Here is a 13974-nt window from a genome sequence, read left to right on the forward strand (position 1 = left end):
TTCTCACTCAAAACTCTCGTACCCACACAAATAATGATATACAGTCTAAGTTATTGCCAAAACCGTTAATTATTGATGATTTTAGCTGTAGTCATTGATTTACTCATGTTCATCTGAGGCACCGTCAGTCCTCTAGTGAAGGTTGTGGGGCGTCTCTGTGTTGGGAATATAAGAGAAAGAGAAGAATGACCAGTGGAAAGCAAACAGCAAGGCACATACACACACACACACACACACACACACATCCATCACCCTCAAGGTCAAGCGGCGATAAGAGTATGATTCAGAATACTTATAAGCACCTCGTTGCTAATGAAGAACACACACACACACAAGGAGAGAGAGAGAGAGAGAGAGAGAGAGAGAGAGAATGGAAGAACTTAAGAGAAGGTAGAGGATACTGAACCCGTGCAGAGGCCGGTCCCTTAGCGAGAATGGCAGCATCGTCTCCACAGAGGAACATTGGACTAGACACACAGATTCAAGTGACTAAATCAGGGTGTCTATGCACATTATTTCCCTTCAACAAAGTCCAAGGCATGATGTTGACCTTTATATCTCCAAGTGTACCCAAAATGAACTCATGTTTGTGTGGAAAAGTTTATTGTTGGTAAGGAGATACATTCATTCACTTAGATGGTGTCTGGTAGTACCTGTAGAACACGTCAGTAGTGCCATACTAAGGCTAAGGAAGTACACAGTGGAGTACTTCACCACACTTATATTATGTGAATACACAACACATTTCAGCAAGTCTTCCATGCACCCTCAACACATTTCAGCAAGTCTTCCATGCATCCTCAACACATTTCAACAAGTCTTCCATCCATCCTCAACACATTTCAGCAAGTCTTCCATATATCCTCAACACATTTCAACAAGTCTTCCATGCATCCTCAACACATTTCAACAAGTCTTCCATCCATCCTCAACACATTTCAGCAAGTCTTCCATACATCCTCAACACATTTCAGCAAGTCTTCCATCCATCCTCAACACATTTCAGCAAGTCTTCCATGCATCCTCAACACATTTCAGTGAGTCTTCCATGCATCCTCAACACATTTCAGCAAGTCTTCCATACATCCTCAACACATTTCAGCAAGTCTTCCATGCATCCTCAACACATTTCAGCAAGTCTTCCATGCATCCTCAACACATTTCAGCAAGTCTTCCATGCACCCTCAACACATTTCAGCAAGTCTTCCATGCATCCTCAACACATTTCAGCAAGTCTTCCATGCATCCTCAACACATTTCAGCAAGTCTTCCATGCACCCTCAACACATTTCAGCAAGTCTTCCATGCATCCTCAACACATTTCAGCAAGTCTTCCATGCATCCTCAACACATTTCAGCAAGTCTTCCATGCATCCTCAACACATTTCAGCAAGTCTTCCATGCACCCACAACACATTTCAGCAAGTCTTCCATGCACCCTCAACACATTTCAGCAAGTCTTCCATACATCCTCAACACATTTCAGCAAGTCTTCCATACATCCTCAACACATTTCAGCAAGTCTTCCATACATCCTCAACACATTTCAGCAAGTCTTCCATGCATCGTCAACACATTTCAGCAAGTCTTCCATCCATCCTCAACACATTTCAGCAAGTCTTCCATCCATCCTCAACACATTTCAGCAAGTCTTCCATCCATCCTCAACACATTTCAGCAAGTCTTCCATCCATCCTCAACACATTTCAGCAAGTCTTCCATGCATCGTCAACACATTTCAGCAAGTCTTCCATGCATCCTCAACACATTTCAGCAAGTCTTCCATGCATCCTCAACACATTTCAGCAAGTCTTCCATGCATCCTCAACACATTTCAGCAAGTCTTCCATGCATCCTCAACACATTTCAGCAAGTCTTCCATACATCCTCAACATTCCCTCTTTCCTTCCCCTCACATTAAATACTTTCATCTGTGTAACTTTCGGCCAGCCTCTCAATAACCTTCTTTCGATCTGCTTCACCTCAATTTACATTATGATTATAACTTCCTGGCACTCCTCAGAAGATGGGAGTCAATGTTCTCAGATACTGCAAGCTACAGGAGAGCCTGGGTGGGCTGTATAAATTGCTATTGTATGAATGAAATAGTTTAAACTTACTAGAAAGGATGTCTATTAGAAACAATGGTGAAAAATGTGAAACTTTAACCCTTTCCATCTGTGACGCAAACATCGGCGTCAGGGTATGGAAAGGGTCAAGAGAGAATGGAAGAGGATTAATTCTCTGCTAAACCTCTCAATCCTCCTCTAAATTCCTCTTTCATTTCCTCTTAAATGGTTTAGAAGAGGATTAAGAGGAAATGGAAGAGGATTAAGAGGAAATGGAAGAGGATTAAGAGGAAATGGAAGAGGATTAAGAGGAAATGGAAGAGAATTAAGAGGAAATGGAAGAGAATTAAGAGGAAATGGAAGAGGATTAAGAGGAAATGGAAGAGAATTAAGAGGAAATGGAAGAGGATTAAGAGGAAATGGAAGAGGATTAAGAGGAAATGGAAGAGGATTAAGAGGAAATGGAAGAGAATTAAGAGGAAATGGAAGAGGATTAAGAGGAAATGGAAGAGGATTAAGAGGAAATGGAAGAGGATTAAGAGGAAATGGAAGAGGATTAAGAGGAAATGGAAGAGAATTAAGAGGAAATGGAAGAGGATTAAGAGGAAATGGAAGAGGATTAAGAGGAAATGGAAGAGGATTAAGAGGAAATGGAAGGGGATTAAGAGGAAATGGAAGAGAATTAAGAGGAAATGGAAGAGGATTAAGAGGAAATGGAAGAGGATTAAGAGGAAATGGAAGAGGATTAAGAGGAAATGGAAGAGGATTAAGAAGAAATGGAAGAGGATTAAGAGGAAATGGAAGAGGATTAAGAAGAAATGGAAGAGGATTAAGAAGAAATGGAAGAGGATTAAGAGGAAATGGAAGAGGATTAAGAGGTTTAGAAGAGGATTAAGAGGAAATGGAAGAGGATTAAGAGGAAATGGAAGAGGATTAAGAGGAAATGGAAGAGGATTAAGAGGAAATGGAAGAGGATTAAGAGGAAATGGAAGAGAATTAAGAGGAAATGGAAGAGGATTAAGAGGAAATGGAAGAGGATTAAGAGGAAATGGAAGAGGATTAAGAGGAAATGGAAGAGGATTAAGAGGAAATGGAAGAGAATTAAGAGGAAATGGAAGAGGATTAAGAGGAAATAGAAGAGGATTAAGAGGAAATAGAAGAGGATTAAGAGGAAATGGAAGAGAATTAAGAGGAAATGGAAGAGGATTAAGAGGAAATGGAAGAGGATTAAGAGGAAATGGAAGAGGATTAAGAGGAAATGGAAGAGGATTAAGAGGAAATGGAAGAGGATTAAGAGGAAATGGAAGAGGATTAAGAGGAAATAGAAGAGGATTAAGAGGAAATGGAAGAGTATTAAGAGGAAATGGAAGAGGATTAAGAGGAAATGGAAGAGGATTAAGAGGAAATGGAAGAGGATTAAGAGGAAATGGAAGAGGATTAAGAGGAAATGGAAGAGGATTAAGAGGAAATGGAAGAGGATTAAGAGGAAATGGAAGAGGATTAAGAGGTTTAGAAGAGGATTAAGAGGAAATGGAAGAGGATTAAGAGGAAATGGAAGAGGATTAAGAGGAAATGGAAGAGGATTAAGAGGTTTAGAAGAGGATTAACGGTGACGCCGTCGGACGCCCGTTGGACGCTGACGTCGGTGTTGCCGGAGTGAAGGGGTCAAGATTTAGAGTGGCTAGAGAAACAGCTGATGTTATATTATTAAAGTTCTTTGATATTCACTCCATATATTCGGAGGAGAAGGAATATTTTTTTTCGAAAATAAAAGAAGTATTTTATCACATTTTTTTAAATGATACGAGTACTTGTGAACAAACTGTTTTGCAAAGTAGACAAAAAGTGTAAGACCAGAGGGCAACACCTTGACCAACTCACAACAAGCAATAAATAAAGCCTCATCAATTCAGTGGGAGTGCTTGAGTTGCTGCTGGTGGACAGGTGACATCCTGAGGAGGCCGCCCAGGCAAGGTGTTGCTACAATGAATCGGGAACGTGAGTATTTTCCACATCATCTTCATTCCTCTCCGTTTAACTCTGCAACAAGGAAAAAAATTGTAAAGTTACTCTTTGTATGTCAAATCTCTCTCTCTCTCTCTCTCTCTCTCTCTCACACACACACACACACACACACACCACACAGTTCTCCCACCTCACCTGTGGGTTCCTGTCGCTGCCCCTGGGAGATGTGTGCCACCCATCCCTGGCCGGTGATGTTGCTTGGGCCAGTGACGTAGCGTAGAGCCACCCTGCTGCTGGAGGCCACGCGGGGAGCTATCAAACCTTCCTGTTGGAGAAATGCAATACGTAATGTAAGAAGTTCATGTGGTCTGACTCTAAGGAAATGAAATTAATAGGGCCAGTAATTACAAATTTTCTTAAGAAGTAAGCTGCCTAACTAAAAATATTGAATGAAAAAGTTTCTGTGATGTCCAAATTCTACCTTGCTGTTTGGGAAATGCCAATGACAAAATTAAACCCTGGGTTAGAAAACAGTCAGGTCATCAGCTTGTGACAGAGGGAGACTAATTGCAAAATGGTGGTCAATGTGGAGCAGAAGGAAGACACTCACATCCCCACAGAGGGTGTTAAATAGTGTTGATTCTCCAGCTGTGTCCACTTCATACACCTCCAGGTAGGTGGTGTTGCAGCCTCCGGCTCCACTGAAGTCAACAGCTGTATGGGAGGAAAAGCTTGTCTCTTTACATGTAGTACATGATGAGCACAATTCACTCTTGATGGAGTAAGTTTAGGAATTATGGATATTATGCGACATAAAAATACTTACATGCTGCTAAGAAACAAACAAATATGTCACATTTATGGCTAGACATATAAGAGATATAATAAAAACAATTATATGTATAAGGTATTGAAAGATGTCCATGGAAGGGAACATCAAAGGACAAACAGTTTGCTTTGGAATGGACAAGCCAAATGTGGATGATACCACCACATCCACCAAAGGTAAAAATAAGAGAGGTGAAAGGAACCACACAGGACAGAGTGAGTGGTGTTGATGGTGTGGGTGTGATACACAAACAATTACATTGTAAGCGGAGGATGAGGTGCTGGTCAGGCTGGACTGTGAGGGTGAAGAGGCAGTCCTGGTTAGGCTGAGCAGCTTCTGGATAGCCTGGGCTGGTCAACACACTGTGTGAACTAGTGTGCATTGCTCCTCCACAACCACCACCTGCAGGAAATCCTCAAATATTACAAATCTTACACTCACAATGCACTGGATTATACGTGGAATAGATCTTGAGGTGTTGCAGATGTGTCTAAGTCTATCACACCAGGTCAGTTAACTTTTTAATAAGAAAGAATTTGAAAGTTTAACCCGGTAGCAGCGACGGGCCAGATTTGTGGCTTTACTGTGTAGCAGCGACGGGCCAAATTTGTGCCATGATATAAACCCCCCAAAATAGATGATACATAATCTGATCACAAATGCTTTGATATGTATTATGAAATGGTTTGTGTGAGGGGTGATTTTTTCTCATTTTTCTCGCTTAGAGGGACCATTAAGAAACATGATCCCCGCTGCTACCGGGTTAAACTGCCAATAAAAAAAGAGTAAAAATGAAAATTCTGGTGACATCAAAATTTGTAACTACTAGGAATATCAAGATACATAATCGTGCTATACTCTTTGTCACTACATTTGGAAGTTAAGAGAAATATGGAGACATCTGTGTGAGCTGTCACACAAAACAGTGACTAAAATACATCAAACAGAAGTAAAAACTCAGATCCTTTGAATTTAGACAAGTATTTCATTTTGATGGTTTGGGTGAAAGCCAGCCTCACCCTTGCTGGAAGTGGTGTAGGTAAGCTCAAGGCGTCCGTATCTCTGACTAGCATACGCCAGGTAAAGTGCATTTCCTGTAGAAAACACTGGATTGGTACGTCCGTATCCACAGGTGAACAGCAACAGTGGTGAAGAGGACTGAGTGCCATCATATACCTGAAGGACAAGAGATCAATAGATAGCTCACACACACCATGACATGTGAAAGTTGGTTTCATGAGGTGCTTGTTCCAGCTGCTTATAAAGTCTCTATTTACTGGAAACTGCTTACGCTTAAGGAGTTGGTGGTGGTGCAGTTGTCGCCTCTGTTAGGAATGCGAGATATGCGGAAGTAAAGATTGATGAAGGATCCCTGTGGTGCCGTGAAGGTGGTGTGGCAGGTGGCTGGACCCTGAGACTTGACGGTGCCCGAGGTGGCGTTGAAGGTTCTGTTGCATCCTGTGGAGGCGACGGTTAGCACATGTAAAAGTCCTCTAAACACTGCAGACATACCTGCTACCTCATACATGATAAGGTGCACTATTCAATGGGTAAGTAATGCATTTGAACAAAACGGGTAATGGTTGGGTTCCATGCTCTCAGGAGTGGAGGGGACAGGTGAGTGGCATCAGCTAAGCTATCTTGTGGACTACAAAACACACACCATCTAAATGCATATCTTCTGGATCTGGATCTGGACGATAATGCGCAGGGCACCCGTACAGATGCATAACACGCATATGTATTTGTGTTGGCTGTTGGGGGGACGGGGGAGCCGAGTGTGCAAGGGAGGGAAGTGAATTAAGTGTCATTGTTAGTGTTGGTCTGTTGTGGTGACAAGTGAGTGTGTATTTGTTTTCTGAATGAGTCTATTGTACCGCAGTCTAAAATCTGTTGAGGGAGGCTGTTTCAGTCACGTATGGTGCGTGGAAAGTATGAGTGCTTGTATGCGTCAGTGTTAGTGTGATATGTTTGGTATTTATGGATGAGTGTGTTATGAATACGTTGACTGTTTGTGTTGTGTAAGTATATATGTGGGTCAATGTCAGTGTGAGTGTTTGTGATCTTGTACATAAGTGTAAGTCAGTGCGCTTGTCTGTGTATGTGAAGAGGTTCCACGTTTATTTGTTGTTTGATCCGTGTTGTGATTCCAGACATTCGAGTGTAATTGTTTGTAATGAACCTAGCTGCCTTGGTGTTGATTTGTTCTAACTTATCAATGTTTCTGTGTGTGTAAGGATCCCACACCGTGGAGCAGTATTCCAGTGTTGGTCTCACAAGTGTGTCATAAGCTATGTGTTTAATGTCAGGTGTGCAGTTATGTAAATTCCCCCTCAGGAACCCCAGCGTTCGGTTGGCTGTGGCACTGATGTGGTCTATGTGAGTGTTGAACTTTAGGTTAGTGGAGAGGTGGACACCAAGATACTTGTGTGTGTGGACTGATTCTAGGTTTCATCATAATTATTCCCTGCAATGTCAATTTCAGCTTTAACAGATATCATTATTATCTTTCTAGCTGCTAGTTTTACAACAGTAAGTAATAGTTGACAGTTCTCTCTTGGTGCTTCATATGTTTACCTCCTAATGAGTAGTGAAGTCTGAAGCCAGACGAGACTGTGGAAGCATCACTGATAAACCTCAGCTCCACTGCATTGGTGGAAGAGGTGAGGTGGTGGGGGAAGGTGTTGCCACAATACCCATGTTTCAACCGGGACCCGTACTGATGAGGAAACAGACAAACATTTCTATTACGTGCATGACACTGCATTTTTTCCTGAATGAGTTCTGCATATAGCTTCCCATATTTCATATCCAAGATATCCTATGTCAGTGAATGTGATCATAAACAAACTGCTTGGCTATGGTCTGCCACTGCAACTTTACTCAAGGAAACAAGTTAGGGGCTTTAAAATGAAAGAAAAAGTAAAGCCGCACTCACAAAAAAGGATGCTGTTGTGCCTCCAATGTCCAGGAAGAAGGGAGTTCTGTGGCCAGTGTGTATGACCTGCGTCTCAAACTGCAGCAGAAGGGGAAAAAAGCTCATTTTTACAAGTTCTCTTCTTTGAACCATTAAGCAATACATTTTTCAGGGAACCATTCCTCTGAGCTTATGCAAGAAGTATTATAAAGTTACAGTTATAATATGGAAACCAAATACTCAACACTTTCAAATGCTTTCATTACATATATTTAATGTAGACAAAAGAACTGACTAAAACTAAGACTGGAGATACAAGTCCCTGACACAAAAAACGTATCAAGGGAACACTTTACTCACAGGGACGTACTCCAAGATGAAGAGCTGATCCTTGGCACAGCGCGGGGATGCTTCCAGGTTCATGTCATGGATATCCAGATGGACAGTGTCGTCTTCCTCTGGGGCCGAGATGATCCAGCGGCAGCGAGTGCTTGTGGGGTACTGGGTGGGGTACCCGGGAGACTGTAGCACCTGAGTCTCATTGGTGGCGTGCAGATTGGAGGCACCGCAGGGGTCTGGAGGAGATTTACATAGATTTATAAAGAGAAAAAGCAGCTGCAGATATGAAAATGAGTCATACTTATTTATTAATTATACAATAAATGAAAATGACGATATACTTGTATATAATTAAACATGACTTTTACAAGGAGAGGTAAGAATAATGATGGTTGACAGTGTGATGACAATGAGATGACGGCAGCTCATGAAGGGAGAGCTTGTTTTGGGAGATGAAGCTGCTTAGCAGAAAAAACAAAAGTACTTGAAAACAACAACAAAAAAAAAGAACTGGAGACTCACGAGGGGTGTTGGTGACCGTGGCTGTGAATCCCGGGAACTGGTTGGTGCTGTCGGAGATGAAGCGGATGAACATCACATTAGTGGATGAGGATATGGGCGCAGGGATGGAGGTGCTGTTGCAGTGGGTTGATATTAAGGTGGATGTGGATGACGGTCCATCATAGATCTGTAAACATCATAGTCACTGTAGATCCACAGCATATTTTATGTTGTCTGCATCCACTAACATAACTTTTTATTTGATATCATTGATTTCAGTTTATCGGTGATTTTTAGGTTTAGAAAATATTAACTCCTTCAACACGAGGACGCGTATACTGCATCCTTATGTTCCCTGTACCATATCCAAGGATCCGCATACTGCGTCCTGGCTCGCTTTAGCCAATATACGAGTTATTTTATCTCTATATTTATGCTTACATCTCAAAATTATCAACTAATTTATGTTTCTTTATGTGCACCATTTAATTCTACATGTTTTCATATATAATACATGATGATTATGTTGCGTTTATGGCTGAAAACTTGTCATATTCAATAGCAACATTTAAAATTTGGCATGCGCGGCGATCCCGGATACGGTGCGGGGCGCTGTTTTGGCCCAGCTGTAGTGAGTTTCTTTATGTGCACCATTTAATTCTGCATGTTTTCATATGTAATACACGATGATTATGTTGAGTTTATGGCTGAAAACTTGTTATATTCAATAGTGACATTTGAAATTTGGCGCGCGCGGCGATCCCGGATATGGCGTGGGGCGCTGTTTTGCCCTGGCCATAGTGAAAGGGTTAAGACTGATCAGAATTTACATACCTCCTAATAAATGGCTAATGAAATTAAATAATATAAAATCATTTAACATTCATCAATGCTGTCATCATCTTAATTCTATTTTCTACATTAAGGAATGGATTATAGAATCATGAAAAATGGAGGTAATTCCCAGGAATGTTAGTCATAAAAAATGTGTGACACATCTGATCACACTTCTGAAGTCTTAAAACAATTACTCAAATAATATTTTGCCTGCACCTATTTCTTTTGGTGTTTTTTCACACTGCGCAAGGAAATACTAATAAACATAAATTTCATGTCCCTCTTGATCTATAATTCTATATCATTGATGTTTTCCAAGTCAATTACAGAACCTGGTTCAGAGCCGGGAGTTCATGAATGGGTTTCAGAGGGTCTGTGAACCTGGCACACACATAAAAATTTCCACTAAGGTTTTACTGAAAAGTGATTATGGTATTATAAATAGGCCTTATACAGCTTACTGGAGACGGTGCTATTGTCAGGTAACATGCAAGAGAACTGGTTTTGTGTCTTGACTTCAAAGAGTTGTTTCCACTGGTTGAAGTCACAGGGAGTGGCTCAAGGCTCTCACCAGATGTTCAGAGACAAGTCACTTTCAAGAGGCTAAAAATTACTGCTCTGGATGCCCTTCCGTTAGATGACGGTAACCTAGAAGTTGGTGTTTTGTCCAAATGATACTTTCTCAAGGCAGAGCAGCAGAGAGAACACTGGTATACAGCAGCAGTTATTAGAGTGCGGTGATGAAAAGCCGGTAACGATGCTTCACCCTACCTCCACACGGTCATGAGGACACGGGTCGGTGTCATTCACTCCTGGCGGCTCCAGCTCAAGTCTTGTGAAGGTCAGGGTCACCACCTGATCCTCAAGGCCTTCCACCAGCCATGAACACTGCAGTAATGGCTCATAATTGACTGGAAAATAAGAACAATTGCACAACTACTTTTGTGTTAAGTTTCCTCTTGAGGGTTGGGGTGAGGGTTGGGGCTCCCCAAAGTTTGTAGTTTGGGCAGAGGGAAGCTGAAGGTGCATGATCTTGCTGCTCATCCTGGACCTTCCTAACTGACTGAACAACAAGCTGATCACTTCCTGACATGTGTCTACCAACTGCTAAGTCCTTACTTTTCCTTAAGAAATAAAGTAACTAATTTGCATAATACAAATATTTGAATAACAAAACTAGTAAGAAAAGGAACCCTGCACTGACTCACGTACTGTAGTTGTCTTAAAAGTTAAATATTACCATGTCCATCAAATTATGCAACACTAATATTTTACCAGAATTGGGGAGAGAGAAGGACCTGATGGTGTGCGAGGCGCCATCGGCTGAAATGTTCACATTTCCACCACAAGCTGGAAGAGAAACACTTACATGAGCACCGGCCACTTCCACACACCAACCACTGCCTTAATGTGTTGCTACTTCCATATATGAGCTTCCTTCAGATGATGGTAACGGACACACACCAATATACATACTACTTAAAAATATATACTACACTTTTCATGTACCTTGCATTGCCTATACTACCCTGTTGTGTGTTGCCTAACTCCCACTGTTTTTTCATGTTTTGATAATACAATAAATAATAAATAAATTAACTGACAAACACTCAAACACTGAAGTAACAATAAAGATAAAACAATGGTATTCTCAGGATCTTCCTTTGGCACACTTAGCACATTAATCAGCTGTAACACTTATATGAACTTACCGTATGTGAACTCTATAGAGGCCCAGAGACCTTCCCTTGTGACAGAATGATCTGACTTGAACACAACTTGTGCCTTGTTGCCTCGTGTTGTCACCACCGGCAGATCTGAAGTGTGGTCACCGCAAAACCGAGCCACCATATTCTCCTGGGCATTGGAGTGTCCTTCGTACACACTCACACTATCAAAACGACACTGCCTGTGGGACTCCAGGACCAGCTGCTGGAACCTGCAGAGTAAATGGGAATGAATATCACAGTGAAGTGTTGAATTCAGCTGAAGGTTAGAAAAGCATCAATAACATACCTCTTAAAAAAAATTTGGCATTAATAAAGTGATCCTGCTCTTGGAGTTTCCAGGGTACAAAGTGTCTCAACCATACAACAAATAAATGATTCTTATTTGGAAGAATTGCATAGTAATGAATGTTTACTTTTGTGGAGGACAACCCACGGAAAGGCGGTCAGGTGTTTGAATATTCATGAATATGGACGAGTGGGAAAGTGAAAGGAGGGGGACATGGAAGACAACATTGTAGACTTTGTACTGAGTCAGTGGTAAATGAAAACTTCTCAAGCCAACTCATGAAAATTTTAGGGGAAATGCCCAACATATGAAAGTCATTTATGGTTACTCTGACTTTACATAAAATATAACCATATCCTCAGCATCAAATATCTATGTATCTATATCTCTAATGCCCTGCTCCTTTGTGTCTCCATCTCTCCCTGTTCTGGCACTCCCTCTCAGCACACTCAGTCCTGCTACTTCCAACTCTCGCACCAATACTTATTCACCTTATTGATCCACTCGCCAGGTGGTCTTCCTCTGACACCCCCTGCCTCAATCCTTTCCTCATACACTCTTCACAAATTCCCTCATACACTCTTCACAAATTCATTCTCCTTCATTCTCATCGTATTTCCAAACCATCTCAGCATACCACGCTTCACCCATTCGACCACTTCGCAATCCACTCCTTTTGCTGTCACACCCACACCAAACCTCTCATACATGCTTTCATTACTTTCTCCATCCCATCCTGAAACACCACAAGCATCAAATGAAGATCAAATAGACATATGCTCAATGTAGGTTATGTAAAATGAGAGATAGAGGGAGAGATAGAGGGAGAGAGAGAGAGAGGGAGAGAGAGAGAGAGACCTACTTGATGTGTGGCACCTTCCCTTCCGGTGCTGTAATGTTCCACACACAATTCATTAAGTTATGGTACCCCGGGTTTGTTGGCAGCTTTATTTCTCCTGGAGCGCTCAGGTTCCCGCCACAATCTGCAACCCACAAACATATAAAGCCCAGATGCTACAAACTAAGAAATCCAATATTCAATAATTTAAAATAGATAAATTAAATGGAGGCATAGAGGTATACCAGTAGACTGCTATTTCAGTATAGACAATGGATCAATAAGACAGTGGTACATAAGAGAACATGAGGAAAAGCCTTACAGACATACCTTTAATTGTGTATTTAAGCACAAAGCCTGGCCTCTCTATGACATAATCTGAGACGAAGTCGATGACGGTGGTGCCACGTGTGGTAAGATTGTTGGGTAGATCCCTGCCACAGTAAGGCCCCCAAGATCTCCTCCTCCTCGGAGACCTCCACCTCCTCCACCTCCCCCCTGGCCTCACGGTCTCCTCGCTCACCGTCACAAAGTCATAGTTGCATCGCTGAGCCCCTGAAGGAAGAGGAACATCACCCATCCCTTGAACATACTTTGAGGAATGTTTCAGTGGCCTGGACTTTCATACTCACTAACAGTCTTTAAAACCATCCTTGTGGACAAATGTTCAGACATTTATTTAAAGTGCTATTAAAATGATCTACTGTCTTACTAACTCACTGGATGGATATCTTTTTTACTGCAGAAGCTCAAGTTCAATTGAGACATAATAATTTTGTCTCTTCTTGATAAACTGTGATTGTCATCATAATTACCTTCATATAAACAATTTCCTACATCTGTACAGTGGTGTGGGAGTGGGGGGCTGAGCCTCAAGATGATGAAACAAACATTCAGGGACATGAGAGGAAAGATCAGTCATTGACATGAGGCATACTCAGCCTTCCCACGCCATTCATGTGCTGGTGCTCCAGGCCCTGCCTTCAGCCATGTCAACAACAACCTTACTGCTGCCAGGCAATGTTTTACAGCCCAGAAAAGAGCAGGTAGACTGGCTCTGTAATAAGAAGCTATAACCCTAATTTATATTCTAAGTCTAAGAAAATCTTTTCGTTCCAGTCCAGCATTTATCAGCTATTATGCATTCACTATTTCTCTAACAGATGGATAAGATGCTAAATTTACTGAATTCTTACGACACAAGTGATGATAGGAATATGCTAAAGCTTTGTCAAGTAAAACAGAGTTGGAATCCTTACACTCCAACTCAAAGGAGAGGAACTGGATGGTGACGTAGGCCTCCGGGCCAGCAACAATCCGATATTGACAGTTCATAAAGGGAGGATAGTTGTTGGGGTGGCCGGGACTCACCACGTAGCCACTTGGTTGTGTGAAATTATTCCCACAATGCATCTGCCAAGATACCTGCAAAGAAAGAAAACATTTGGTTGTTTTATTTTTGTTGTTTTTTGTTGAAGCCAGTGTCTAAATTCTGTGGAAGTGAGGAATTTTATAATTCATTATTTCTAAGTCTAGACACTGTGCCATCCTGCTTAGCACTGCATGTTGTCATAAAGATAATATTAACTATCACTATTATGCATGCATTTATGAAACAACTTTGTGCCTTGTGAGATATGATCTTCACTCCCTGTCTCTGTCT

At 41.5% G+C, this 13974-nt stretch overlaps 3 protein-coding genes across 7 annotated transcripts in view; 2 read left to right on the forward strand and 1 right to left on the reverse strand.

Annotated features, from left to right (window-relative positions):
- Positions 1–586: 586 nt before the first annotated feature.
- LOC126986977 (cubilin-like) overlaps positions 587–13974 on the reverse strand; it is a 111020-nt gene continuing 97632 nt past the window's right edge. Inside the window, exons 58-73 of the mRNA XM_050843552.1 lie at positions 13571–13736; positions 12642–12866; positions 12336–12456; positions 11170–11396; positions 10733–10807; positions 10229–10368; positions 8642–8807; positions 8141–8355; positions 7802–7879; positions 7441–7582; positions 6155–6321; positions 5883–6039; positions 5122–5265; positions 4645–4748; positions 4230–4359; positions 587–4109 (exon numbers count right to left, since the gene is read on the reverse strand). Of these exons, the coding sequence (XP_050699509.1) occupies positions 4090–4109; positions 4230–4359; positions 4645–4748; positions 5122–5265; positions 5883–6039; positions 6155–6321; positions 7441–7582; positions 7802–7879; positions 8141–8355; positions 8642–8807; positions 10229–10368; positions 10733–10807; positions 11170–11396; positions 12336–12456; positions 12642–12866; positions 13571–13736 (2277 nt within the window). The 3' untranslated portion in view covers positions 587–4089. The remainder of the gene's footprint in view (positions 4110–4229; positions 4360–4644; positions 4749–5121; positions 5266–5882; positions 6040–6154; positions 6322–7440; positions 7583–7801; positions 7880–8140; positions 8356–8641; positions 8808–10228; positions 10369–10732; positions 10808–11169; positions 11397–12335; positions 12457–12641; positions 12867–13570; positions 13737–13974) is intronic.
- LOC126986978 (uncharacterized) lies at positions 593–3724 on the forward strand. Of its 5 annotated transcripts, none has more exons than XM_050843557.1 (2): positions 593–2297; positions 3577–3724. In XM_050843557.1, exon 1 carries the CDS (start codon positions 761–763, stop codon positions 1919–1921), a length of 1161 nt encoding a protein of 386 aa, XP_050699514.1. In that variant the 5' UTR covers positions 593–760; the 3' UTR covers positions 1922–2297; positions 3577–3724. The 5 variants fall into 5 exon arrangements, with proteins under 5 accessions (XP_050699514.1, XP_050699511.1, XP_050699512.1 ...); XM_050843554.1 differs by lacking the exon at positions 3577–3724 and adding an exon at positions 3262–3378 and having other exon boundaries at positions 593–2947; XM_050843555.1 differs by lacking the exon at positions 3577–3724 and adding an exon at positions 3283–3378 and having other exon boundaries at positions 593–2947.
- On the forward strand, positions 2129–3805 carry LOC126986794 (uncharacterized). Its single transcript, XM_050843165.1, has 3 exons — positions 2129–2203; positions 2304–3576; positions 3660–3805. Exons 1-3 carry the CDS (start codon positions 2129–2131, stop codon positions 3674–3676), a joined length of 1365 nt encoding a protein of 454 aa, XP_050699122.1. The 3' UTR covers positions 3677–3805.

The sequence above is a fragment of the Eriocheir sinensis genome, chromosome 63 (genome assembly GCF_024679095.1).
Source record: "Eriocheir sinensis breed Jianghai 21 chromosome 63, ASM2467909v1, whole genome shotgun sequence".
Lineage (NCBI taxonomy): Eukaryota > Metazoa > Arthropoda > Malacostraca > Decapoda > Varunidae > Eriocheir > Eriocheir sinensis.